General features: G+C 40.9%; 1 protein-coding gene across 1 annotated transcript in view; it reads right to left on the bottom strand.

Annotated features, from left to right (window-relative positions):
• SNX25 (sorting nexin 25) overlaps positions 1-27,238 on the bottom strand; it is a 100,393-nt gene that overhangs the window by 60,660 nt on the left and 12,495 nt on the right. The window contains exons 2-4 of the mRNA XM_080928367.1: positions 17,880-17,964; positions 11,849-12,065; positions 129-301 (exon numbers count right to left, since the gene is read on the bottom strand). Of these exons, the coding sequence (XP_080784493.1) occupies positions 129-301; positions 11,849-12,065; positions 17,880-17,964 (475 nt within the window). The remainder of the gene's footprint in view (positions 1-128; positions 302-11,848; positions 12,066-17,879; positions 17,965-27,238) is intronic.

Raw genomic sequence — 27,238 nt, 5'->3', positions numbered from 1 at the left:
CTAAAATCCCTTACAACCCACATGGTCTGCAATATGTAAGATCTGCACAAATATTATATGAAATATAATCACATAGCACATTTGTTTAAACACTCATCACATTGGTGGTATTAATTTTATTAATCTACCTTTTGTTGTGAGAATTTCTGCGAGCATTGTACGTAAGCTGAGAGACTGGATATCCTTCGAAGGGAGAAGGCAAAACACCAGAACCCGAGAACACGTTTGAAGGAATCTCACTTCATTGTGTGAGTCCTTCAAGCATGCATGCAATACAAAAGGCCTTGGCTGTTCTTCATGTCTGAAAGAATAGAAAGACAGGACATCAAGTGGAGAGATAGGGTTGCCATCCCACAGTCAAAAACTATGGCCCAGAATTGTTCCTGTCTGAAAGAACTGCAGAGACAGAAATGGAGAAGAGCCTGAGGGAAAGGAGTTCCAGTGACAGGCCCTAATTGGGATCCTGCTCAAGGGGAGGTCCCAAGGCCTGACACTATTACTAATGCTGTGGTTTGCTTATAAACAGGAGCCTAGCATGAAGGCCATGTGAAAGGCCCCACAGGCAGCTCACACTGAGGCACCAGCCAGGCAGCAAACACAGATATGAGGCCCCCAGTACACATACAGCAGAGGACTGCCTGGTCTGGACTCACTGAGAGAAGATAAGAAGATGCACCTAACCCTGGCGAGACTTGAAGCCCCAGGGAGTAGAGAGGTCTGGGGGTGGGGAGTGGAGACATCCTCTTAGGGAGTGGGAAGAGATACAGGATAAGGAACAGTCAGAGGGTAGACTGGGAGGGGGATAAAGATTAAACTGTAAAAAATGATTAAAGAATTTGAAAAAAAAAGAATAGATTGTGGGGAGGAGAAATGTTCAGAAACAATTCAATTATGTATCATTAGGTAAAAAAATCTGAATGAGCAACACATTGATTTTAATAACTGCTGCCTCCTCAGAAGTTCCAATAATCAATGCTTTCGTTAAATATGGATGATCTGGAGAAGCTGTTCTGAAATGAATGTGAATGCATGACGTTGCTGTTAGTTTCTGGAAGCACGGCACAGTTAGAGTCACCAGGAAGAGGGCACCTGAGTGAGGTTTGCCTTTCCTTCCTACCTTCTTTCCTTCCTTCCTTTTCTATTTTTAAAGTTACTTTTATTTTAGGTTTATGGATATTAGCTTGCATATATGTCTGTGTACCACATGCAGGCCTGGTGCTCTAGAAGGACAGAAGAAGGTGTTGGATATCCTGGAACTGAAGTTATAGATAGTTGAGTCTCCACAAGCTGGGAATCAAACCTGGATCCTTTGGCAGAGCAACAAGGGCTCTTAACTGCTAAACCATATCTCCAGTCAATGAGAGCAACTTCTTAATTAATAATTGATGAGGGAAGGCTCAGCCCATTGTATGCAGTGCCTACCCTGAGCAGGTGGTCCTGGGGTGTATAAGACAACAAGATGAGCAAGCCTTGGAGAACCAGCCAATTAAAATGTGTCCCTCCATGGTCCCCGCTTCAGTTCCTGCTTTGAGGTCTCTCTTCAACTCCTTGCCTGACTTCCCTCAATAATGAACTGTTCAGAAACCAATAAACCAAGTTGCTTTTGGTCAGGTTTTACCACAGCAACAGAACAACATGGCCTCATTGTATCTTCAAAGGCAAGCATAATAACTACCTTAAGTAGTATCAAAGGTCATAAGACCTTCCAAATACTAGCAACAATTCAAAATGGTGTATTCTTTAACTAAACAACCTTCAAGTTTCCAGATGATTCTTATTTATTGTTTGTTTGATTGTGTTTGTGCATTTATTTGCCAGCCTGGAACTCGTTCTGTAGACCAGGCTGGTCTCAAACTCCAAGATCCATCTGCCTCTTCCTCCTGACTGCTGAGGCTGAAGGATGTGGAAGCCATCGAGCTCTGCCATCCATTGACTGACTCATCTGATATGTCTGGCTAGGCAGATGTTCCTTTCTTCATTACCGCTCCATGCACATCCTGCATGAAGCTGTGCACTTGATGGAAGAGTATGATCTTCCCCAAATAGAGGAACAACAATCTGTCTTAAATGTGATTCATAGTGTCATTTATAAAACTAATAAAGCATAAACCAGTACCATGAACCACTTTTTGATGAAGAAATTGTGGGACAGTAAGTCTGGATTATTTCTGTGGATAAAGGGTCTGCTGCTTAATGCTCCCAAAGTGATGGCAAATTACATCGGTGAGGCTCCCAGGTGCTTTCCAGGCGTGGCCATGGATTCCTGTCAGCACTAAGCACACCCCTGAACCACCATTTTGGAGAATCTGATTGAAGAGTAGTAGAAAGATCAGTCTAAATTGTTCTATCCCACAGCATCTTGGAATGGTAATTTTTCTACTATCTATTATTTCAGTTAAGTGGCAAAGGTCCTATAGTATCAAGAGGTCAATACGGAGCAAATACTCCAGAGTACAGAAAACACATTAAGGACTATACAGGAAATGAAACATGAAATGCATATTGGTATCTTTATGATTCATGCCTCTCAAGAGTACTGTGACTAGAGACTGAATTAACTAGATGTACACTGAAAAAAAGGACAATTTCCTTCTTTGCCTGCTGTAATAACCTAGAAGAATTCTATCATAATGTGCAAAGCCAATGACATGAAGGCATTTTATGAGTAAGACTTTAGATATGCACACCTCTGCTGATGTTTATTTTTACTGATTTATTTTTGACAGGCTCTCGTGTAGCCCAGGCTAGCTTTGTTATGCAGCATTAGGATAATGCTTCCTCTCCAAGTTCTGGGATTATGGATTCGCACCGGTGTGCCCCATTTATAGGCTGCTTTTGAATCAAATGCAGGTTCATTCATTCTAGATAAACATTCTCTATTCTGATGGTGCGCTACATAAGACCAGTACTCAGGAGGTAGAGGCAAGAGGACCAGGAGTTCTGATTCCGTTCAGGCTGTAAGATCCTGTCTTTAAAAGCAAAAAACAGCCAGCCAACAAAAGATGATGCCAGACCTACAGTCATGAGTTCAAGGCCTGCAAGGGCCACAGAATGAAGTCAATGCCAGTCTTCATAACTTATTAAGATCCTCTTTCAAAAAAAAATATTTTTAAGGAAGGGAGAGGCCTGGAGCTGCAGTTCAGTAGTAAAGCAGTAACTCTATTTGAGAGCCTGGTGTGTGATGTGACCCTGGGAGTCTCCCCTCCAGCTATCTTCCTTCATTTTAAATGATAGCTGGAGCTGCTGTTTCCATACAGTAAACACTAAGATGCTGTTCCTTGGTCATCTCAAGCCCTGGTGTAGATAATTTACTACCTTAAAATACACATTTGGTTAGTACTTATTGGGGGAGGACAGCAAAAAAAATCAAAACAAAACAAAAAAAAACAAAAACAAAAAAAAACCTATATTTACAAGAGAAGCTGCTTTAGATAATACTGAGGCTATGCATCAGCTGGACCTGCATAAAAGTGTCAAAAATTTCCCTCCTTCCTAACAGGTGAGTTAGGAAAATACTAAGAAAGCCAAACGCCAGAGGGCTGGCCCAACAGGCTAACTGTACAAAAATTCCCCCCCAGCTGACTCCCGTAGACTCACTTCGGTGGTGATGCCCTTTAAGAGGTAAGCTTTGGCACTGTTTGTGAGCAGAGAGGGCTCACAAAGCATGGCCACAGGGGTGAGCAAGCCCACCAGCTTCTGGTGTGCTCTAAGGCACTGGCTGCATGCTGCCTCTGGTGTTGACCAGCCACTGCAGTTCCTATCAGTCACCTCTAGGTCTCACTCCCTGAAGGGAAGAAGTGACTTTGACATGTTTCACAGGTACAGTATAGTCTGACCCTCCCACCTAAACCAAGAGGTAGACATTACCACTCCATCGTACAAACAAAAAATAAGATCTGAATAAGTGCAGATGAACAAAGTCAGCTTATTTCATTGTTCGTCTTTTCCTGGATCCCAGACTGGTCTCTGATTCACTGTGTAGCAGAAGTTCTCATCTCTTTACATCTCTTCCCTCACCTCCTGAGTTACAAGTGTATGTCACCACCTCGGATTAGTTGTGTTGGGTAGTGACCCCCGCTGCCTTGTGCAGGCTAGGCAACCTGCCCAGGAAAGAAGGGGTGAAGAACACTGAATATCTATCGCCAGGCGCTGGATAAATACAGTAACTAACTTTCCATCAAAGCAATTAATTCTTGTCGCTGTCCTGGCCGTGTTCCATGTTCCTCTTGTAGTTTTTGGGAAGCTCGCAGTTCTAGAATGGAGTTCCTTCCTTTAGCTCACCTGGGGCAGAAGGCTACTTACCCTGTCCTACTGTCAGGTCCTAGGGAAATTGCCATCCTGCAGGGGTTATTGGAACCTTCCTAGCACCTCGCTGTTTATTTTGTGCTTATTGTGCATAGAAGCTGAAGACTGGGGCGTTTGTGGTCTCCCCTGCACTTGAATAGTCAGATAAGTGGAGGAAACAGTTCTTGTTCCACCTGTCTCCCTCTCTAGTGTGTGCTAGGCTACACTACAGTTGAAAAGAACAGGGGAAAACACATCAGAAGTAAAAAAAGAAAATATGTGAATAAAGACGTTTCCTTAAATAAGAAGCCTGTGCTTCACAGGCACACAAAACACAAATTGTAAGGAGACTTAAAATTTTAGAAATGCTATTGAATTAAAATATAAAGGCAATCAATCTTTCTTAGACTTTCTGAACCATGCTGAGACAAGACAGACTGGATAAAGGAAGAGGAGGCAGAACAGGCTTTAAATGTGATCTGGGCTGGTTTACAGCAGCAGCAGACTGACCGGAAACCTGCCTCCAACAGTGGCTTAGCAGTCAGGCAAAAGATGCATTTCTTTTATTATTGCAATTAATTATTCTCCTGACAGTCACCAACTCAAGGGTGTGCTTCCCAGGCCACCAGTGAGATTTACAGGACAAGAATGGTGTTACCCAGAACTGCCAGACAGGCATGACACTACAGTGTCAAACCTCCACTCACTGTGGGCAGGTCTAACTGTGTGTTTTTTATAATGCTACATCAATAACAGTTGTTCTCCAGAACAAACCATCCAATGAACAGTTCTAGTAAGTAACTGGTATTCTTTCAAGTATCTGTAACTACAGAGAATACAGGTAGAGATTTTTCTTCACTTTTATCCCTACATTTTTATCATCAACTAAAGTAACAAGGAATCAAAAACTAGGGGCTGTGGCTCAGCTGGTTCAGTGGTTGCCTAGCCTGCACAAGGCAGCGGGAGTCACTACCCAACACAACTAAACCGAGGTGGTGACATTCACTTGTAACTCAGGAGGCAAGGGAAGAGATCAGAAGTTCTGCTACACAGTGAATCAGAGATCAGTCTGGGATGCAGAAAAAGACAATGAAATAAACTGAAAACCCTCCAAGCCTGCAGAGTCAGCGCTTCTAACGTGGACTTTACCCTGTCATTCTCATGCTTTACTTACAATGATGCCGACATCATCTTCTAAAGCAGCTCTGAGAAAGCTGGCAAATGCCTCTGTGAGAAACATACTCTTATGTTGAAATTAGATATTCATAAAACACTAGATTTCTCTAACCCTGTGTCCTTTTCTCCTAAATCTATTTTTCTAACTAAAATAAACATTTGAAATACTGTTCTCTAATGAGTGCAACTTAAGCACTTTGAAACAAGTCTCCATGAATTCCCGTGAGTCTCTGATGACTATGAACTGGGCAGACCATGGGATACTTCTGCTGGTGGCACCACAGCAACCTACATAATAAAAACGGGAGTGTAAAGACCCAAAGGAGGGCGTAAGCTGCACAGACCACAGGGAGAAACCTCAGGATCCTCTGTTTCACTTTTTCTTTTTTTCCCTCTCTCTCATTTTTTTAATTGGATACTCTGTATTTACATTTGAGATGTTATCCCTTTCCCCTGCCCCGCCATACTCCCATCCCCCATCCCCCTCCATTTGCCTTCACAAAGGTACACTCCCTCCTAATCACCCTCTCCACCCCTAGGATGTGGAGAAAGAGGAACACTCCTCCACTGTTAGTGGGTTGTAAGCTGGTACAACTACTCTGGAAATCAGTCTGGCAGTTCCTCAGAAAACTGGACATAGTACTACCTGAAAATCCAGCTATTCCACTCCTGAGCATATACCCCAAAGATACCCCAACATATAACAAGGACATATGCTCTACCATGTTCTTAGCAGCCTTATTTATAATAGCCAGAAGCTAGAAAGAACGCAAATGTCCTTCAGTAGAGGAATGGATACAGAAATTGTGGTACATTCACACAATGGAGTACTACTCAGCTATTAGAAACAATGACTTCATGAAATTCGTAGGCAAATGGATAAAACTAGAGACTATCATCTTGAGTGATGTAACCCAGTCACAAAAGAGCACAGATGGTATGCACTCACTGATAAGCAGATACTAGTCCCAGAAAGCTCTTCACAGACATTATGAAGCTCAAAAAGAAGGAAGGCCAAAATGGAGATGCCTCAGTCCTTCTTAGAAAGCAGAACAAAACACTCATGGGAGGAAATGCAAGGTCAAATAGAGGATCAGGAATTGAAGAAAAATCATTCAGAAGTCACCTCACCAGGGCACCCACCACATATGCAGCCACCAAATCCAAGCACTATAGCTGATGCCAAGTACTTACTGGCAGGAACCAGATAGAGATGCCCCTCAGGGACTATCTCAGAGTCATAGATTCAGCTGAGCATGCTTGTAGCTAACCATCGGACTGAACTGGGGGACCCCAATTAGGGTGCTAAAGAAAGGACTGAAGGAGCTGAAAGGGGTTGCAACCTCATGGGAAGAACAACATTATCAACCAACCAAGCCCTCCACAGCTCCCATGGACTAAAACACCAACCTCTGTGCACACATTGAGAGACCTGTTGATCCAGTTGCATATGTAGCTGAAGATACCCGAGTCCGGCATCAATCTGTTTCACTTTCTAACCACACACACTGTCTGCCAGAAGGTAGTTTCACAACAGTGCTGTGAGAGCCCCCTACTTGTTTTAAACACACTGTAGGGGATCTGTAAGACCAACACTATATTCATTATTATTATACTACCGCATAAGATGTCATTTTTCTCTTTCCCTCACAAGTAATTTTCCACAATCACTGGCAGAATTTTCTAAAGAGAACATAATGTAAACTTATACTTGAAAAGCGTCTTGGCTCAAATATCTGATGTCATAAATATTGATGAATATAATGGATACAATAGATGAGGCTGGCAAATATTTAACAATTAGTTCTTCATAGGACAAAATTCTGAGTGGAAGCATTTCCCCCACTCCATAGTGTAAGTGGCCAATTTCAAGGCAGCAATATGGTATCAGTGAGCTCAGTCGGAACTGTGAGGAGCTGTGCAATCAGCTGTCACCTGCCAGTGCAGGGTGGCTATGGCTCATCACTAGATGTGAACCACGTGAGCAACAGCAGTTTGAAGTTTGGTAGCTTTTAAGATTATAGGGCTATCATGAGATAAAGAATTCTGAGAATCACAGTCCTATGATAATGTTTTTCAGACAGGCTGTGCCTAAGTAATAAGATGATAAAATGGAGTTAGTCTCAAATGACATTTAAGTAAAAGTGTTACAGGGGGAAAAAACATAAGTTATCACAGCTAATAAGAGTATCATTTTGTGAAAGTGAGGCACAACCAAAATGGACTGCTCACTATGCCTCACAGTTGGAACAGCTTGCAAAAGGCAGGAGCAGCAAGCGGGAAACAGTGGGAAAGCAGTAGGAATGTAATGGCTCTGGAATTTGGCCTCCTCAGCCTGAGGCTGGCAGCCCTGGGGTGAGAAGAGAGCCCAGCAGCAGAAACTGTGTAAGTAAAAATGGATAGCTACCACTCTTAGCAGCCAGGCCACTGGCAGGGCAGTGTCACCAGACAGAACAGGGGCCATCACGTGATAAACTCAGCACTGAGCTTCTGAGAAGAAAACGTGAGCTACCCACAGCTAATGAGGGAGCCAAGGCTAAGGTCCCTGAAACCGAGCATAAACATTCTTAACTTCACACCATCCCAGTGTCAGGCCAAACAACTGCACCACCCAACAGGCAGGGCTACTCATTTTTTCAGGACCACACTTCCTATGTAGGTCACATGGGCCAGAATTCACCATCCTTGCATTCACAGGAGAGCATAGTACTAATTTAAGGTCCTACAAACAAGCCTAGGAAAATGAATTGTTTTTAGCATAGAAATAGCCCTGCTAAAGTCCTCCAAAGCCAGGTTTGCACCAAATAAGCATACATAAACCTTTCTCAAAATGAAACCAATTAGTTAAGAGCCCACAAGTGCTAACATTATGTTCCTCTAACAGTTTTCCAAACATCACTAGGTATCAGAGAGATACAAATTAGAACTATACTGAGATTCCGTCTTGACCTAGTCAGAATGGCAGTCACTACAAAAACAGGTAACAAGAAAAGCAAGCAGCAAGAGCAGACACAGGCGGGAATATAAACAAGTCAGTATGGGGGCTCCTCAAAAGAACAAATATCAGAGCCCAGGAGACGGCTCAGCAAGTAAAAGTGCTTGCCACACAAGCATGAAGAGTTAAGTGTGTGTCTTAAGTGTGACACAAACACACACACACAATAAATAAATAAATAAAAATATATAAAAGACCCTACAATTAGATCTCCCATAGGCCCCAACTATATGCTACTCTTAGCTATACCCAAGTGACTACAAGTTAACATACAGCACAAATATTTGCACAATCACTGATGTTTGCAGCACTCCCCAAAACACCTAAGTTATGCTACAGCTCAATTCACAATAGCTAAGAAATGAAATCAACCAAATGGTCCAGCAGCTAATGACTGGACCAGGAGGTTGTGGTATATAACAACTGACTATTACTCAGCTGTAAAGAGAAATGGAATCTGAAGGTAAGTGGGTAGATCGGAAAGCATTCTATTGAGTGAGGCCACTCTGCCCCAGAAAGACAATGCTCTATGTTCCCTCTCATATGTGGATCATACCTGGAATCATTTGATTTGTTATGTTTGATCTGGAGTACATGTGGAAGCCAGGGAGACCAGAAATAGGTGACTGAGGGCGGACATCTTAAGCGAAGGGGAATGGTACAACAAGAGTAGAGGAGGGGACGCTGGGCAGAAGGCGATGGAAGTGGATGGGAATTGGGAAAATGAGGTATTGACAGGTGGCTTAACAAACACGAAAGGTACATTAAAAAGCTTCATAGAAACCTATGATTTTCTGAAACATGGAAAAATTAATTAGAGGATTAAATATGGCGATATGAAAAGTGTGGAGGCTATACTCAGAGTCAAAGAGTTAGAGCACAGTTAGGCAAACTGGGGAGAGGAGAGAGCAGGGAGACCAAACTAAAGCGTCATCAAGAAGCCTTAGAGAAACCCACTAGTTTCTACCTGTATTGAACATACTCTTTTTAAAGGGGAATAGAAATGGAAATACCCTGCACAAGTACTACTCCCAGAAGGCATAGGTCATCAGATGAAGATCTCAATGCCAGACTCGGGTACCTATGGTTGAGCTAACGGCAGGGGTCCAGAGGCACTCAGAACAAGGTGGGCTACCGCTACTACTCTTGTTGCCCAGCACATGCAGTTGGTAGGACGCTACCACTGAAGCCACCATTCACTCTGGAAGCAGGACATGGAGAAATGAGCCTCCACCTGACTAGGAAACTCTCCTGATGACTAGCTTTTGGAGTGCTGGGAGGTGCTGTGCAGGTTTCTGGGAGAGAAAAGACATCAATGGTTACATCTCGCTGTGGGCCCTGCATGCTACAATGCCTGACGGTCCATGCAAGATGTGCCCTGGTGTGATTCTGACATGACAGTGATGGGGACAACAAACTGCTTTCAGACTGGCTACGAGGTCTGCGCCACAGGAAGGCTTTTGTGCCTGGTACTGTAACTTGCCCAGATGCCCAAGCTAAGGAAGTTATGGGTTGTGGTGGGAACCTACTGCTGTTTTACTAAGTGGCCACGCTGCTAACCACCTTCTAAATATTTGTTTACACCCAAAGATTTGTGCTGCTCTCAACTTTGGTCAGAGAATCTTCTCTTTGCAGTGATGGCTGATACAGACTCATTTCTAGTCAAAATGCTCAGCTCTGTCTGGGTCATCTGTTTCCACCTCCCTCCATCCAAGGCTCAGAACACCTTATGGGAGGAGGCAAGGAAGGAGCCAGTGGATGAGGGGACACGCTACAAAATGCTTCCAGACATGACAGAGCCACTGCACTCACAACTCATGGTGGCCATGGTTACCTGCACAAGGGCAGGCCAGTGAAATCCCAGCAGTGAGTGGGCTTCAAGATAAGGCCCCACCTCTATTGGAGGAGCAGCAGTTGACAGCTGCTGAGGAATTGAGGAAAAGTCACTCTCCTCTGGGGACACAGCTGCTGGTAGGCTGCTTGAGTTTCACTGGATGGCCACATACCCAAGTGCTTATGGATAGCACTGATGGGTCTCAAAACAACAACAACAAAAAAGAGGACATGAAGTTGAGAGACATGGTCTGGGGGATGCTGGAGGAGTAGGAGGAGGTAGTGGTAGATGGGTATGATCAATACACATTTATTCGTGTCTGGGAACTTTTAGGAAGATTATTTTACAAAGTTAGCATAGTTATGCTATAGAACTGATCTAGAGGTTAAACAACACGGCAATGGATAAAGAAAATGTGGTATATACAAACAATGCAAACTTCTGAACTTCATTCACAAAGAATGAGGTTATGTTGATTGTAGGACTACGGGTGTAGCTGGAGAGAATATAATGCTAAAGTGAACTGTGTGTGAGGAAGGTAAAGATCCCATCTTTCATTTGTGGTTCCTAGACCTTCATGTAAGTACACAAAATCCTGGATGACTACACAGCGTGAAAGGAGAATTGAAACTTTAGGGGAGCAAAGGGGACTGACGAGTAGAGATGTGACAGAACAAGGTGAGTAGGTATAAGGAAGGATGTTCAAAATGCATTGTGTTCTTATATGAAAAGGCTCTGTGTAAAGCAAATACACACCCACAGGGGAAATTTTCTTTTAAAAAATGGGCTATTGTGATTCAATTGAGCTCTTAACAGAAACACAAAAAGAAATATGAACTATATTCCTTCTCAAATTTCTAAGCTCACCGATTCTATATCACACTATAAAATAGTGTATTTTAACTTTAGGTACCCACAATATTGTAAGTAAGTTCCAAAGGAAGCTTGCTAGCTCATCATTAGTATATTGCAAAAATTACTTATAAAACCACACACACATATATAAGGCAATTTCTATTACAAAGTAATTACAAAATCTACTCTCTGAGTACATTGTGACTATATCACTTCAAAATGTCTGTCTACATTCCAAGTCAAGTAAGCAGACCGCTCTAAAGTATTGCCTCATTTTATCTCCTCAATTGAGGAATGTTTTAATGAGGAAGGAGAAAGGTTTGCTGATGGTAATAGTTTGAATATGCTTGGCCCATGGAAAGTGGTTCCATTAGGAGGTGTGGCCTGATTCAAAGAGGTGTGGCCTTGTTAGAGGAAATATGTGACTGTGGAGTTAGGGCTTTGAGATCTCATATATATACTCAAGTCTGGCCAGTATGACACTGTCTTCTCCTGGCTGCTTTCTGATCAAGATGTAGGACTCTCAGCTGCAGCACCGTGTCTGCCTGCACAATGCCATGCTTCCCACCATGATGATAATGGACTAGACCTCTGAAACTGCAAGGCAGCCACACATACATGTTTGCCTTTCTGAGAGTTGCCTTGGTCGTGGTGTCCCTTTACAGCAATGGAACCTTAACTCAGACACCATGTTACAGACTTACCTGGCAGTAGCAGCTTTCAGGTCACAGAAGTGAGTGAGCAAAGCCTTTACAATATCATTGCAAACAACTTTAACCACATCCACATGACTCAGCCTGTGGCGAATCTGCTTGGCAATTTCCCAGAAGTCATCCAAGAGCAGATGGTAGAGCTGTCCATCATCCCTGCTGAGGTCCCCGTACCAGGAGAGAATATAGTCTCTGTAACTGTAGTCGAACACTATGAGGAATAAGCAAAGCTGGGTCAAAGTTGCAAACATCAAGGCAGCTTATTGTCTGAAATATAGCGTGGGTAGGACATTGAACAAGGGAAAGGGAAGCTTTTAAGTTAAAAGACCTCATCTAACTGGAATGTCTGATACAGTTTAATTTCAAATACTTGATCTTGATGCCCACCAGTCAACCTTCTCAATCACTGATTTTGCCAAAGTCATTCTCCAATAAGACCCCAAAGCTCATGTGAAGAAAAGACACCTGTCAAGTTTATTCCTTCCTAAGGTACTCTCCTTACCTATAATCTTTAGTTCTTTACCCTTCGGTACTTAGACCATGTCTCAGAACCAAGATTCTTTACATTCAGTTACATAGCAGATTCAGTATTCTGTCTCCTAATAAGACCACAACAACACAGAACAACAATACAAGAATGGTCCCACAACCCAGCATCACACACAAGCAGCATGTGTAACCAACTACCTTCACTGGGTGATTCTGAGACTACCTCTAGTTCTAGGGTAGTCCCATCCAATAGAAACATAAAAATCTGTATATGTGCTATTACATTTTTCTGCTATCCATATTAATAGAATAAAAAAACAAGAAAATAATTAATATATTTCATTTCATATAATGTACTCTTATATTAAGTAATTAGCATTTAAAATTAAATATTTTCATTACTTTTTCAAACCATGCTTTGAAATATGGTGCATATTTTATAATCACATAAACCACAAAGGAACTACTCAAGTTTCAAGGTTTTGGTGCTCAAAGGTCACATTAGGTCTCACAGTTGTCCATGACAGACATCACTGCTCTACTTAATACAGAAAGACTGTGGGTTAATAGGAGTACTCAAGAAAGGACTTCTGAACAATAAACCAACATCTGGCACAGATGATGTTACCTCCAAGTGCCATGGGGGACATATTTAGCCACATAACACTGCTCAGCTCAAGAACATAAAGTTTACTGATTTTTTAAATCACTTATTTCTCAAAGCTTTTCTTTTTCAAACACTACTCTATGTCTGGTGCACACCTTTAATCCCAGCCATTGGGAAACAGGGTAGGCAGATCTCTGAGATTTACACTGCAAGTTCTAGTCCAATGAGGGCTCTATAGGGAAACCCTGTCTTTAACAGTAAGACGACAGAGACAGACAGCCACACAGACAAACAAAACCACATATAGAACATGAAAATTTTTGTTGGCATTTACATATGCCAAACTTTAAGTAAAATGTCAAGGCTTCAGTTGTACCATCTATCTGACAATGATTACCTTCCAAAGAGATAGAAAGGGGAAAATGCCACAACATCTCCAACCATCCATTACATAATATCTTATAGCTCTATATAAGGTGAAATCGATAGCCACATCAGTCACAGTGGAACATGGAAGAAAAGCCATCAAACAGATGAGCTCTTAGGATGCGCAGTCATTTTTATGTTAACATCCATGTATTTGGTCAGACCACTGTTAAGCTACCTAGCTTTTGCAGAGTCACTGTACATCATCTTGAACTGAGTGATTCCATTAGAAAGGCAGAGACACTTTCTGGTCCAGATGTAAGACTTTAAGGTGAAAACCGGACCAAGACAACTCTATAACCTCATTTATTTATGACAAACAAATAGAACATGGTTTGTACACAACAATTGAGCATGTCAGGAAACTGACGTTAGAGGAGTAAAACCACTTTCAGACAGCAAGGCCACCCCTCCTGTTCTCTGCACACTTTGGTCCCCATACACATAAGCAGAAGACAAGCGATAAAAGTAACAGACAGGAGAAACCAGAAACAGTGTCCTTGTCAACTGTTGTCTGACTTCTTTAAGTCGCATTCATGTGGACAGGCAGCACTTTGTAAACTTGCTCTAGAAAGCACAGCAGGAGGATGGCAGGACAGACAGCCTAGGAAAGAGCTTCTACTCTAGTAAACATAAAGACAAACTCACTAAACGCAGCACAGCTGACCCACAGGCAGTCCTGACAGATGATGCTGTTCCCATTAGCAACCTTAAACAATGGTGCAGATCTAGTAGACAAAGATGACAAAACCTAGATGATCCCCAGAGGATTGTCTGCAAAGCTAAGTAATAATAAGCTGAGAGCCCCTTGCTGAAGAACCGTTTGGTTGGTCCCTTGCTTTTATTAAACTAAGTTTCCATACCAAAGAAATTTAAACTAATAATTCTGAAGTCTATGCATATGCAAAGTAGAAGCATTTTTTTCTTTTTGTTAAAATTCAATTTCTGGGCCAGGGAGATGGCTCAGTGGCTGAAAGTGCTTGCCATGCAAGTCTGTCAGCCTGAGTTTGATTCCTAAGACCCAAGTAAACAGATGAATGCTGTGACACACATCTGTAATCCCAACACTTTTGCTCCAAGGGAGAAGGAGGAGACCAAAAAAAAAAAAAAAAATTGGTCAGAAATTCACCCTGCCAGCTAAGCCTAAACAAAGTAAGAAAGAAGAGACTGCCTCAATGAGGTGAAAAGGGAGGAGAAACTCCCAAAAGTTGTCCTCTGGCCTCCATACCTGTCCCCTTATCATCAACACACACAGATATTTAAAAGTTAATTTCAGGTTGTAGCAGAGAGTTAAGTGAAATTATACAAGATGTAGTAACTTTACAGTAAGATCTTCTTAGTGTGCTATGCTAGTCTTTGCTCTACTGCTGTGAAGAGACACCATGACCAAGGCAACTCTTATAAAAAACATTTAATTGGGTGAGTGCTTTCAGTGTCACAGGTTCAGCCCATGACCACCATGGTGGGGAACATGGCAGTGTGATTGGCACTGGAACAGTAGCTGAAAGCTGCATCTGATCTCCTGGCTGAGGAAGAGCCTGGGCCTGGCATGGGTTTCTGGAACCTCAAAGCCCACTCTCAGTGACACACTTCCTCCAACAAGGCCTCACCTCCTAACCCTCCCATGCTTGCAGAGTGTGCCACCCCCTGGGGACTGAGCATTCAAATATTTGAGTCTATGGAGGCCACTCTTATTTAAACCACCACATCTGCTAAAAGGTTTAATATGAAAGATGTATCGTCTATGTAATGCACTACTACATTTCTCAACTACATGGTGTGTGCTATTTAATACAACTCTGAATACTATAGTGGTATAGTTTGGTTAGGAACTTATAAAAATCAATAATAAATATTGACAGAAATTTGTATTCAGCCTTTTTGTATATCATAAGTGAATCTTCCAATAGGCTTCTTAAGGAGATACATATATAAATGATAAATGTGTGTGTGTGTGTGTGCGAGTGCACACACACACACACACACACACACACACACACTATGGATGCTTCTAAATGCTTGTGTAATCACTTAGCTTTCTCAACACACAGTTCTAGATTCACCATAAATTTACATGGTCACATTTTTTAGAAAGTAATTAGTTTTGGCTTGTTTATTACTGTTCTTATCAGCTGCTGCCAAATGCACTCTAAGCTCCAAAGTCAACTGTTGTAGCAGCCAACAGCTCTCATTTTGGTAGAGGATTTTATGTTCAATTTCCCCAAACCATCTTATATAAAACAAAGGACTTTTGATTCTTAAGAAGCTGCTTAACGATGCTGTCTAACAAATAACAGAAGCTGAGCTACAGAAGAGAAAAATACAAAAAAGTAAACCTCAGTGTAGCACAGAGAATACTATCAGAATGAAAAAGGCTAGATTGTACCAACTGTACAATAAACTGAAATATCATATAGAATCTACTTGATATGTGTGTGATACATTAATAAGAAATAAGTTTAAAAAAGAAAGCAAGCCATCAAATGTACTTGAAGAAATACCAAATAATAATGAAGCAAAACTTCTATGCAAAGGCTGTGTAAGACACTTGTGTGTCACTAGTTTCTGTCAAGGCCTCAGTTTGTTCCTAAGCCCACTCTCACAAGTGCTGCTGAAACAAACTGACCCAGCCAAGAGAAAAGAAATGGTCATGCTCAAAGAACCACAGAGAAGGTTTTAAGTTTTCCAAAATTCAAAAGGCACCATAGTTTTAGCATTTAAAATGGCCCCAAATAGAAGTAACTTGCATGTCCATCAATGGGTGAGCAAGTAAAATGTGGCACATAAGACAATGAAATAGTAATCAGCTTTCAAACAGGTAGTTAAAACATGGTCTATAGAATTACATTTTTTAGTTAATAATTTTCTAAAGCTTTATTTTTATTTTCTATGTATGAGTGTTTGACTTCATGTCTGTCTGTGCACCGTGTATATGTGGCATGCCCATGGAGGCAGAAAGAGAGTATAAGACCCTCTGAAACTAGTTACACAGATGGTTGTGAGCCACCCTGTAGGTGCTAGAAACCAGATCCAGGTCCTCTGCATGAGCCACATCTCTAACAACTACAGAGATGATGATTACCTTTTATCAGACTAATCTTTATATTTAAAACAACTACAAATTCTGGAGGGGGTGGGGATCTTAAGGGAGTGAAGAAAAATCAACAGTTGGAGCAGAAGCTAGAGAGCTGGCTTAGTGTTTAACAGTACATGCTGCCCTTACAAAGAACCCATGCTCAGCTCCCAGCACCCACATCAGGTGGCTCATAAGAGCTGTAAATCCTGCCCTAAGGGTTCAAATATCCTCTTCTGCAATCCATATGTACCAGACACACATGTAATGCACATGCATATATGCAAGCCTTCATATACAAGTACATAAAATAAATATAAATATTTTTAATTGGCACGGAGTCAACAAGATGGGTCACTGATTAAAGGCATTTGCTTTCCAAGTCAGACAACCTGAATTAAATTTCCAGGAGTCATGGTAGAAGAAAATAATGCCCAAAAGTTATCCTCTGACTTCCGCGTGCATGGCATGGCATGTGTACACTGATACATGACACATGCACACACACAAGTAAAAGTAAAATCCTTTGTAAAGCTTTGTTTTGTTTTGTAAAAACAGGATCTTACTATGTAGCCTTGCCTATGCAGACCTGCCTGCCTGCCTTTGCCTCACAAATGATGGGACTAAAGCCATGCCCTGCCATGCCCACCAAAACCATGAGGTTTAGAACGATAAAAGTCAAATTTTAAGTCCAGAAAATTTTAGAAAATTCATTTATATGCATCATTAAAAGAAACATTACTAACATTACATGATAGTTTATAAAATTAAAAAATCCAGAATTTCAAACTACATCCCTACTTCTGTAATATTCTTCCTCAAATTTAAACATTTTTGTGAACTATGCCAAGTAAAAAGTACTTATCTATATATTATGTATTCAGTTACCTTTTAATTTTTTCCATGTATAATAAATAAAATCAATGTTTAGAAATCTGATTTTAATACTTACTTAAAGACATAATTTGATCTTCAAACTACATAGCATTCTTCACATTGGTATTAATTACCATTAATATTTAGATACTTTAGTGTACTTTGCAACTGTCCTTCAGCCCTTTCCGTGCCAACCTCATTTGCATGTTCTCGCTGAACCGCCTCAAACTGATCTGTTCATGAGGACATCGAGTCCACGAACCAGTAACACACACCCGCCAGGCAGTGTCTGGACCTATTCTGGAGAACAGACAGCAGACCTGCAGTTCACATTGCAGATAAACCTCTCCTGTGCTGGTTAGCTCCATGAGATCTGGAAATTTCTACTCTATAAACGTTTAAACCACTTCCAAAACACAGATGCACCCAATCTTCAAACAGAAACTCATGAAAAAGCACTCCTGCTGTAGGAAGGATAAAGTAGAGATTACAAATTCCCTCTGAGAACAGTGATTGCTTTACTCAGTAATTCCACGAGCCCAGACCATTCTCACCATCTTTCAGAGCTCGATCCATGTTGTGAGAAATGACCACTCTTCTGCCCTGAGCTGTGTCCTGTGGATTTCCATGTACAGGGCTCTGAAATGAGAGGAAAGGAAAGATAGAGACTGCTGAATGAATCAGTTATAGATAAAGATAAAACCAAGACACAATTTAGGAGATTATAATCTTACTCTGAAAGAATAAATGAATGTTCAAGATTAATTAAGAAATGTTTAGGAAAAGAATTTAATATAATATTGGGAATGGTAAAAAAAAAAAAAACTATAAAGCTAGATCATCTACTTATAAGAATTAAAAGCAAGCACTTCTTGGCATTAGCAATAGTGACTGGGTTTGGTGGCTGCATATGGGATGGATCCCTAGGTGGGACAGTTTCTGGATGGCCTTTGCTTCAGTCTCTACTTCAAACCTTGTCTCCATATTTCCTCCTGTGGATATTTTTGTTCCCCGTTCTAAGAATGACTGAAGCATCTGCACTTTGGTCTTCCTTTGTCATGAGCTCATGTGGTCTGTGGAACTGTATCTTGGGTAATCTGAGCTTTCAGGCTAATATCCACTTATCAGTGAGTGCATACCATCTATGCTTTTTTGTGACTGGGTTACCTCACTCAGGATGATATTTTCTAGTTCCATCCATTTGCCTTAGAATTTCGTGAAGTCATTGTTTAATTAGATAGTCTCTGCATTTACATTTCAGATGTTATCCCCTTCCCCAGAGAACTTTTACAGCTGATGAACAACTTCAGCAAAGTAGCTGGATATAAAACTAACTCAAACTCATCAGTAGCCTTCCTCTAATCAAAGGATAGATAGGCTGAGCATGGGGACCACAATGAAGGAATCAGAGAAAGGACTGAAGGAGCTGAAGGGATTTGCAACCTCATAGGAAGAACAACAATATCAACCAACCAGAACCCCCAGAGCTCCCAGCGACTAAACCACCAACCAAAGACCCATGGCTTCAGCCCCATCTGTAGCAGAGGATGGCATTGTTGGACATCTATGGAAGGAGAAGCCCTGGTCCTGTAAAGGCTCATTTCCCCAGTGTAGAGAACTGCCAAGGTGTTGAGGTGGGAGTGGGTAGGTGAGATGGGGAGCATCCTCCTAGAAATAGGGGGAGGAGGGAAGGAAGAGAGGAAACCAGGAAAGGGGATAACATGTGAAACGTAAATACATAAAATATCCAATAAAAATGTGTGGAAAAAATTGAAAGCATAACAAAATAAGTCAATGATAGAAAGATAACACTATTTGTCTCTGTTAGGGTTTCTATAAACACCATGACCACAATCAGCTTGGGGAGAAAAGGGCTATTTCAGCTCAAAACTGTCATCACTGAGGAAGTCAGAGTATGAGCTCAAGACAGAAGCCTGGAGACAGAAAGTGCTACAGAGGCCATAGAGAAACACAGGGCACTGGCTTGCTCCTCACCCTGATGTCTTACATAACCCAGGACCACCTGCCCAAAGTGGCACCACCCTCAGTGAGCTGGACCCTCTCTAATTAAGACAATGTTTTACAGACTTGCTTAACAGACAATCTGACGGAGGCATTTTCTAAGTGGAGGTTCCCTCTTCCCAGATAAACCTAGCCTGTATCAAACAAACATGAAACCTAGCCAGCACACTATTCAACAAATAATAATGGGAGAGCTTTGTGTTCATATATTGGGGAATGTGATAATCATACTTTATTTATATCTTGAAACTGATTGGGGAGTTAGACATTTTCTAAAAAATAATAATAATAATTAGAAAATTTGGGATCAGATGTTTATAATCATGAGACAGCAAAGGCCTCTCTACAATAAGGCACAAAATGCAAAAGTTATACAGGAAGACAAAAACAAAACAAGGTATGACCTTAAAATAGAAGATTACTGTTTGAAAAAAAACGATATGAACAAAATATAATTAATACTCCAAGAGAGTATCTCAACACATACAACAAAGGAATGTCTATTTATATATGTATATTTATATCCATATTCCCAAACATCATACTACATGATCTTTCATTAGGAAAATTCGCACTGAAGCATTAATATACCTCAGATGGCCTCCATATGGAATCTGAGAATCCACCTCTGCCTTGGTATTTTAGTACATATATCACAATATTCATTCGTAAAAGCTTTGGTAGCTCAGGCCACTGTTATTTTTAAAATGTATTTTGGTTTTTTATTTCATTAACATAAATGAAACCTATCTTCATTTTAAGATTTAAAACTACCTCAAACTAACCAAGGTCATTTTTAATTACATACAGACTTCTCTAGAGGAAAAAAATTAGAGATCTCAATGTATAATTGCACATTTGAAAGTGTTTTCCAAAGTCGGGCCAAAACCTGAAAGCTTTTCTTTAATCTGTATAAGCAGATCTTCAGAATCAAGAACAGACAGCATAGCAATAAACACTTCCCTGAATATGTAACGGCTTTTCAGTCAACAGCCATGATACACTCAAACTGTCCCTGTGCCAAGTCAGGGATACCCTCTTAAGAGAAAGCACCCAGAGAACCCTTGCAGGGGAACTTGAGCATGCCAACACCACCAGTCACTAAACAACCAGGAGCTGTCTGAACCCTGCACAAACTGGGAAGAGGGCAATGCTCTCTGCGTGGCTTTGAAGCCAATCATGACTTAATTCTACTCGTGCCCATCACCATGAGTTACATAGTAAACAAATATCTCTCCTCTTTATCGTGCACATATATTTTCAAGTGTTTTCCAATGAACTTAAGTTTAGTTTAAGTTAAAAACAGTCATGCATAGAGAGAGACACATGTGTTGTGGTAAATATTAAATAATGGAAATCTTTTATCTCCCGCTATGGCCGGCTCCCATGGGGCCACTTGACACTATGGGGTATCTTTAACTTGGTGGCTCTCTAAGAACTCAGGTTCGGTTCACTCCACCTACCCCGTGGTGTTGTTTTCACTCACTTTCCTCCACCGCCCAGTATAAACATGACTCCACAACCATTAACTTATAAAACAGGTTTATATGTTAAATTCTCAATCCACAAACCCTCTACACAATAAGTTTACAACCAATGGCCAAAGATATAAACTGCCCATCTATAGGAGATAAATATACCCATAGAAACCCTTAGAAATAATCATAACAACCGTATCAATCTAAAGATGTGCCAAGAGAAACATTCATGTCTGTTTGTATCTTCTTCCGCCCAAATCTCCACCTCTCTCTCCACCTCTTCCACTTTCCTAGACTTTTCTTCACCTACCTTTCCACTGTCCAATCATATATTGCCTTGACATCAACCTACATATATGACTATAATCCTAGTATGTGGACACAAAGGATCGTTATTAGATGGCTATCCTTGACTACATTGCTAGTTTTAAGTTAGCCTGAGATACTTAGCTCACAGACAAACCAAGCACAAACAGAGAGAGGGTGAGGGAAAAGAAGGAAAAGAAAGGAAGGAACGGTTGCAAAGTTCAGGGGTAAGGGTTGTATAACCTGAGAAGCTACTACAATGGTAACCTATCTTACAAAACAAATACAGTCCTGCACTCATCACCATTAGCCACATTGGTGTCACAGGATTCCGAGGATCTGACCATCTTTTATAATCCCACAATGTTCTCACTTTTCTCAACACCCTGACTCTTTCAAATCAATTTTATCTACCTTGGCCTAAAAAAATAATGTATTCAAAACAAAAGAAATGAAGAAGCCATTTATATCTTTCCAGGCAGGAAAGACAGGACTAAAAAACATGAAAGGCCATCTCGTTAGATGAAGGCTGGCAAAGATTGGGAACATAAGCAAGCACACAGTTCCCCCGTGTACCACGTCAGAGTTGGTGTGGCAAAGCAGGGCAGGGGAACATGGCTCCACAGCTGGGAGAGCTTGGTTCTGCTGTTACTTGCTAATGCCACACACCCCAACTCAGACACTTCCCATTAGGTTCTTTTTAAGGGTCTTATTGTTCTTAGTTTTAAAAATAATTGGTATTGGGTTCAAAAACAGAAAAACACAGCATTGGCCAGGAAAGCAATAAATAGTGAAAGGGGTTAGGACTCATTGAGCTAAAGGTATTGATTTTTTTTCTTTGTCTCAACAATAAATGAAAATCAGTAATTTTTAGGGATCTCATCTAACTTGGTATTACCCCAAACACTATTGGTTTACACCGCACCAAAGTGTGAGGTAGGTTCAAGCTATGGACACCATGTCCATAATTGTAAGCTCACACAAAGCTCTTGGCAGAATGCCCCACATGCAACAACGCAGTCCAGTTATAATCAATAACACAACACAGAATGTCACCAATTTTCAAGAAAACTATTGAGAGCCAGGCATGGTAGCACACACCTTTAATCCCAAAATCCTGGACACAGGGGCAGATGAATCTCTGTGAGTTCACAGCCAGCCTGGTCTTCATGGCAAGTTCAGGCCAAAGAGGCCTGTCTCATAAAAAGGGAGCATGGAGGAGGGGAAGGAGGGAGAAAGAAAGCAAGCTGGAATTTCTTGTTTGCTTGGATGGCTAGCAGATGGATCAAAAGGACCACAAATGATAAAAGAGCCACAGAGACATAGAAAGCTGGGCAACCAGAGTGAGGCAACAGGCACACCACTTCTTAGATATGTTTTGTCTTTGTGGCTACACTTTACAGGGAGGAAAACACACGTTTCCTGGAGATGTACTACAAGTTTCTGTTCCTGTCGCTAAAGCCTACAAGCCAAGTCTGCTTTAACAAAGGACAGTTTAGCTAATGCTGGACTCTGCTTTGTTATGCTTCCTTGTGAGCTTGCTTTTCCTGGCATAAAAGAAAACTATCAAAACATAAGCTAAGTGATAATTATTTTTGTCTGGATAGAAAGTAGTAGTATCTATAAAATTTCCTCCCACTTATGAAGTCTTAATATTTAGTGTTTTTTTTTTCTGAGATAGGCTCTCACCATCTAGCCCTATCTAGCTTTGAACTCACAGAGATCCACCTGCCCCTAGAATGTATTTTTAACTGATAACATAAGAGCATGAACAAAGTACATATTAAGGTACTGTGTGATGTTTCCATATGTGCACATACGCTGGATGATGTCTAGATCAGGTCAGCTATCTCACTGGGCACTTACCACCTCACTGTGATGGGGACTTTTTTAAAAAAGCCTTGGTATATAGCCCTGATGAGTCTGAAATCAAGATTGCTTTCCTTAGCCGCCCAGGCGCAGGGACTACAGATTTGTACCACTTGTCCCACTGACAGAATCTTTGAAAACCCCCCTTGAGAAGGCTCAGGGATTAAGAGGACTTGTTGCTTTTGCAGAGGATGGCTGTTCAACACCCAGCACTCATGCCAAGTGACTTGAAGTGAACTGTAGCACTAGCCCTGGGGAATCTGAAGCCTTCCCGGATACCTACATGCTCACACACCCACTCACACTCAACTGAAAAGAATAACTGCTATGAAAACAACCCTTTTTTCTAAACTGAGTACAATGGCAGAAGCTTATATTCCTAGCTACTTGCTTGTATGAGCCCAGACCCATCTAAAAGAGAAGAAAAGAGACAAAAGGAAGACACTTTCTCCTGGCTCACTGCTGTCACATGCACAGCCACTGGACTCCGGTACAACAACATACCAGATCCCCCTCTTAAACAAGATTAATTCTCTCTTAAGTATAAGGAATTTTATTTTTGAAATAAAACCTACAAACCTCACATATTGATACTTCTCTAGATTTCAAACAGGCTATAAAATTTCAAATGTTATTTTCAGCTACATAAGTTCTAGGGACACATCCATCAATATATTATGGATGTAAAAGGATGAACCAAGCAATATCCCTTTATCCAAAGGTGTTTTTGTCTATTTCCTTGGAGTCAGTATGTCCAACATTTTGTGTCTATAACTATGAGCATGTTACTTTCTGTACCTCAGTTTCCTTATCTGTAAAGCAGGTAGCAATAGCACCTAACTAACCACGAGGGTCAATATGAGCATTAACAAGAAGAACACACACAAATTGCAGCAGCAGCTAGATGTAAATCACAAACCATCATAGCAGTTTTTCTATTATTTTGTGTGTGTTGTTTGTGTGTGCACATGTGCACATGAAGGTCAGAGGTCAGCATGGACAGTCTTCCTCAATTGCTCTTACCTTGCTTTTCGGGACAAGGCCTCTGGTTCTGCCTGGAGCTTGCACATGCGAGTGGACTAGCTGGCTAGCAGGCCTCAGAATCCCATCTCTGCACTTCTCAGCACTGGGGTCTCAAGCATGCACCATCACACCTGACTTTTTACACGGGTTCTAGGGACTCGAACTCAGGTCCCTCAATGCTTGTCAAGCACTTTACCCACTGAACCATCCAACCGCCCTCATTTGCATACCTTTAAAAATTATAATCTATTCATATTTGGCTTTTAGACTCAATATTAAATTAAAAGCATTGTTTTCATAATAAAAAAAAACTTGGAATATAATGTTTGCATGACTTATACCATAATTTTATCTGCTTACTCTACACTTTATTTGCTTTTACCTTTTTTCTATTTTAGATAAAAAATATTTCCATCTCTGTACTGCTAAGTACAACCAGAAATGTTCTAAAAGGTGCTTAGTGTTTATAAAATATATAGTGGATTTGTATCATAAATTTATTTAAAGGGTTTAATGTCTAAACAATTTTCTTCTGGGCTTGAAATATTGTTCAGTGGGAATCTCTGAAATCCACAAAAAAGCCAGACACAGAGATGAACATCTGTAACCCAGCACACTCCTACTGGAGGATGAGAGGGACACGGGAGAATCCCCAGAGTTGCAGACCAGCCTCCAGGCATACACAGTGGGAAAACACAAGCCTGTCTCAAACAGGTAAAGATGAGGACAGACACCAAGGCTGTTCTCTGACCTCCACAAATACACTGTGGCAGACGTAAAGCTACATTCACATCTCCCCCAAATAAAATCATAAAAAATTAAAGAATTGCTTCAAGAAGTCTCCACCTGCCGAGTGGAAACTGGAGAGCAAACACAGTGGATCTTGGCGGACAGCACCAGTGTTCTCCAGCTGAGCACAAACCATGTGAATAACTGGGAATATCCTGTCCAGCGCACCTACGACCTAAAGCATGTGCCCTCCAAGCAGAGGCACTCTTTGCAGGTGCCTCCACACTTATACATCCCTTTCATGCTTTCTGATTTAACTGTCACAAGCACATGTCTCTAGAGGTGTTTCTTGGTGACTACTTTAAGAAAAACAAGTATTATCAGTAAGGTAAAAATCTCTTTAAGCTATTCAGATAGATTTTTAAGATAAGCTGATAATATTTAGGAATGTTTGTCAATGTATTTGAAAGAATCACATTTACAAATAAAATCAGTTTTATTTCTTACCAATCTGAAGGGCCTTAAAAAAAAAACACACTCTGCTTGATTAAGACAAATTTAAGTCCATTATTTGGAAATGAAAACTATAACATGCAGATAGTAATGTAAAATGAATAGAAATTAAAGGGTATGGATTGGATAATAGAGCCAGAGAAAAAAGTAAAAAGGCAAACTGGCTCAGGAAACAGTAGCTAACGTCTCTGACATGAGCTTTCTGAATCCCTGGAAAGGTTTGTGTGACAGAAATGCTACCCAATTTCGTTCCTTGCTTCTGTCATCTTTTCACATTGTTTAGGTTTGTTGGGGCAATCCTGAGTTTTCGTGATGTGAATCACATTTCCAACTGCATTTGCTGTGCTCATGGGATTTAATCTCTACTTGGTAAACATTCATAATCAAGTAGCTAATAAGTCATTGTACATCAGGAGTGTGCTTAAGAACTCCAATAGTCTTCATATTCCAGAAACCTCTTCACTCTTCAGCCCCTCCCTTTAGTTGTGGAAGAAAGTTACTCAAGCATCCACTGAATCGCTAAGAGCATTTCATAAGAATTTTGAGATTCATACATATTGACATATATTACATAATCTCATTTCATAAGCGACAACTCTGAACTTAAATGATAGCCAGCCTTGTCTCCCTGCTCCAGAGCTTATGTAAGCCAGCAACTAGATGAGTCACACGGAACTGCTTTTCCCCAGCACTTTATATTCCATTTCTGATATAAAATACCACAACACCGTTTTATTAATTGGTTGGCTGGTTTTTAAATAGAGCCCTGTGATAAAAATATGTGTGCTTAGTTAGAAAACTTGCACTGGTAATCGGATTCAATGACACCTGTGTCACAGCTGCCTTGAAGCAGCAAACTGGACTCTCCCTCCAGCAGCCCTGATGAAAAGTATCAATTAGACACTAAGAAGGATATTATGGACAAAACTCAAAGCACAATTCAACTAAATCTACTCACAGAGGGTGTTAACTCCAGCCTAAAGCTAAATATTAACAACCAATTCTTCTCTTTCTATCTAAAGTAAACATGTTGAAATTCAAAGACTGAATCTTCCTCTTAGACAGGCCTTTACACAGGAACAATTCTGCCTCTGACTAGCTAAAAGGCTCAAAACCCCTCACTAGACCAGGAGTGGTGTGCAACTTTAATCCCAACATTTTAGAGGCAGAGGCAGGCAGATCTCTTTGAGCTCAGGCCAGCCTATAGTGAGTTCTTTTCTCCCTGATCCATTATGACATCAGGAAGCTCCTACCTACAACTTGAAAGCATTAAGTTTTCCAGATATATTTGGGGCAGGGTCTCTGGATACAGTCTTATAGACCTTTCTAGGTATTTTGGGCCTACAACTTGCTATAGCTCAAGCTGGCCTCAAATTCAAACCAATCCCTCTGCCTCAGCCTCCCAAGCAATGAGATCACTGATGTAAACGTTTAAGTTTCTTAATTCAGGAAAGTTTGAACTCTATCTTTGGAAAAAGTATTTTTTTAACAGTGATCTTTAAATAATCTCTAGAATCCCTGGGCCCCACTTTGAGAAACACTCCTAAGTGGTCTAGACAAGAATCAGAAATTTATTTTAATATAAAACAACAGTTCATATAATATAAATTGAGAGATGACTCTCAACAGATTTGTCTATGGGACTGAGTTGTAACTCAATTGGACAAATGCTTTACAACGTGAACAAAAACGCCTACAAAGAAGCTGCATCTGGCTGTGAAGGAAAGCGGAATCTGTCTTGCTGGCGGAGGCTGACTGGCTGACGAGAATGTCGGTGCTGTGGAGAGGTTGAAATGTTCAGGTCCAGAGGTTATTATCTTGGAGTAAGATCTGGCCTCTGAAACAGCCATTCCTTGCCCACCTCTGTAATAGAATCAACATCTTGTGACAATAGATTTTAAACCCTTCTACAATCTATTGACTTAGGAGAATATTAGCTTCCCTCACTCGAAATGCTAAGAATTCATTAGGTA

Source organism: Micromys minutus, assembly GCF_963924665.1.
Source record: "Micromys minutus genome assembly, chromosome: 14".
NCBI classification, from domain to species: Eukaryota; Metazoa; Chordata; class Mammalia; order Rodentia; family Muridae; genus Micromys; species Micromys minutus.
Note: the sequence above shows the minus strand (reverse complement) of the source record. Positions and strands in the feature narration are given on the sequence as shown.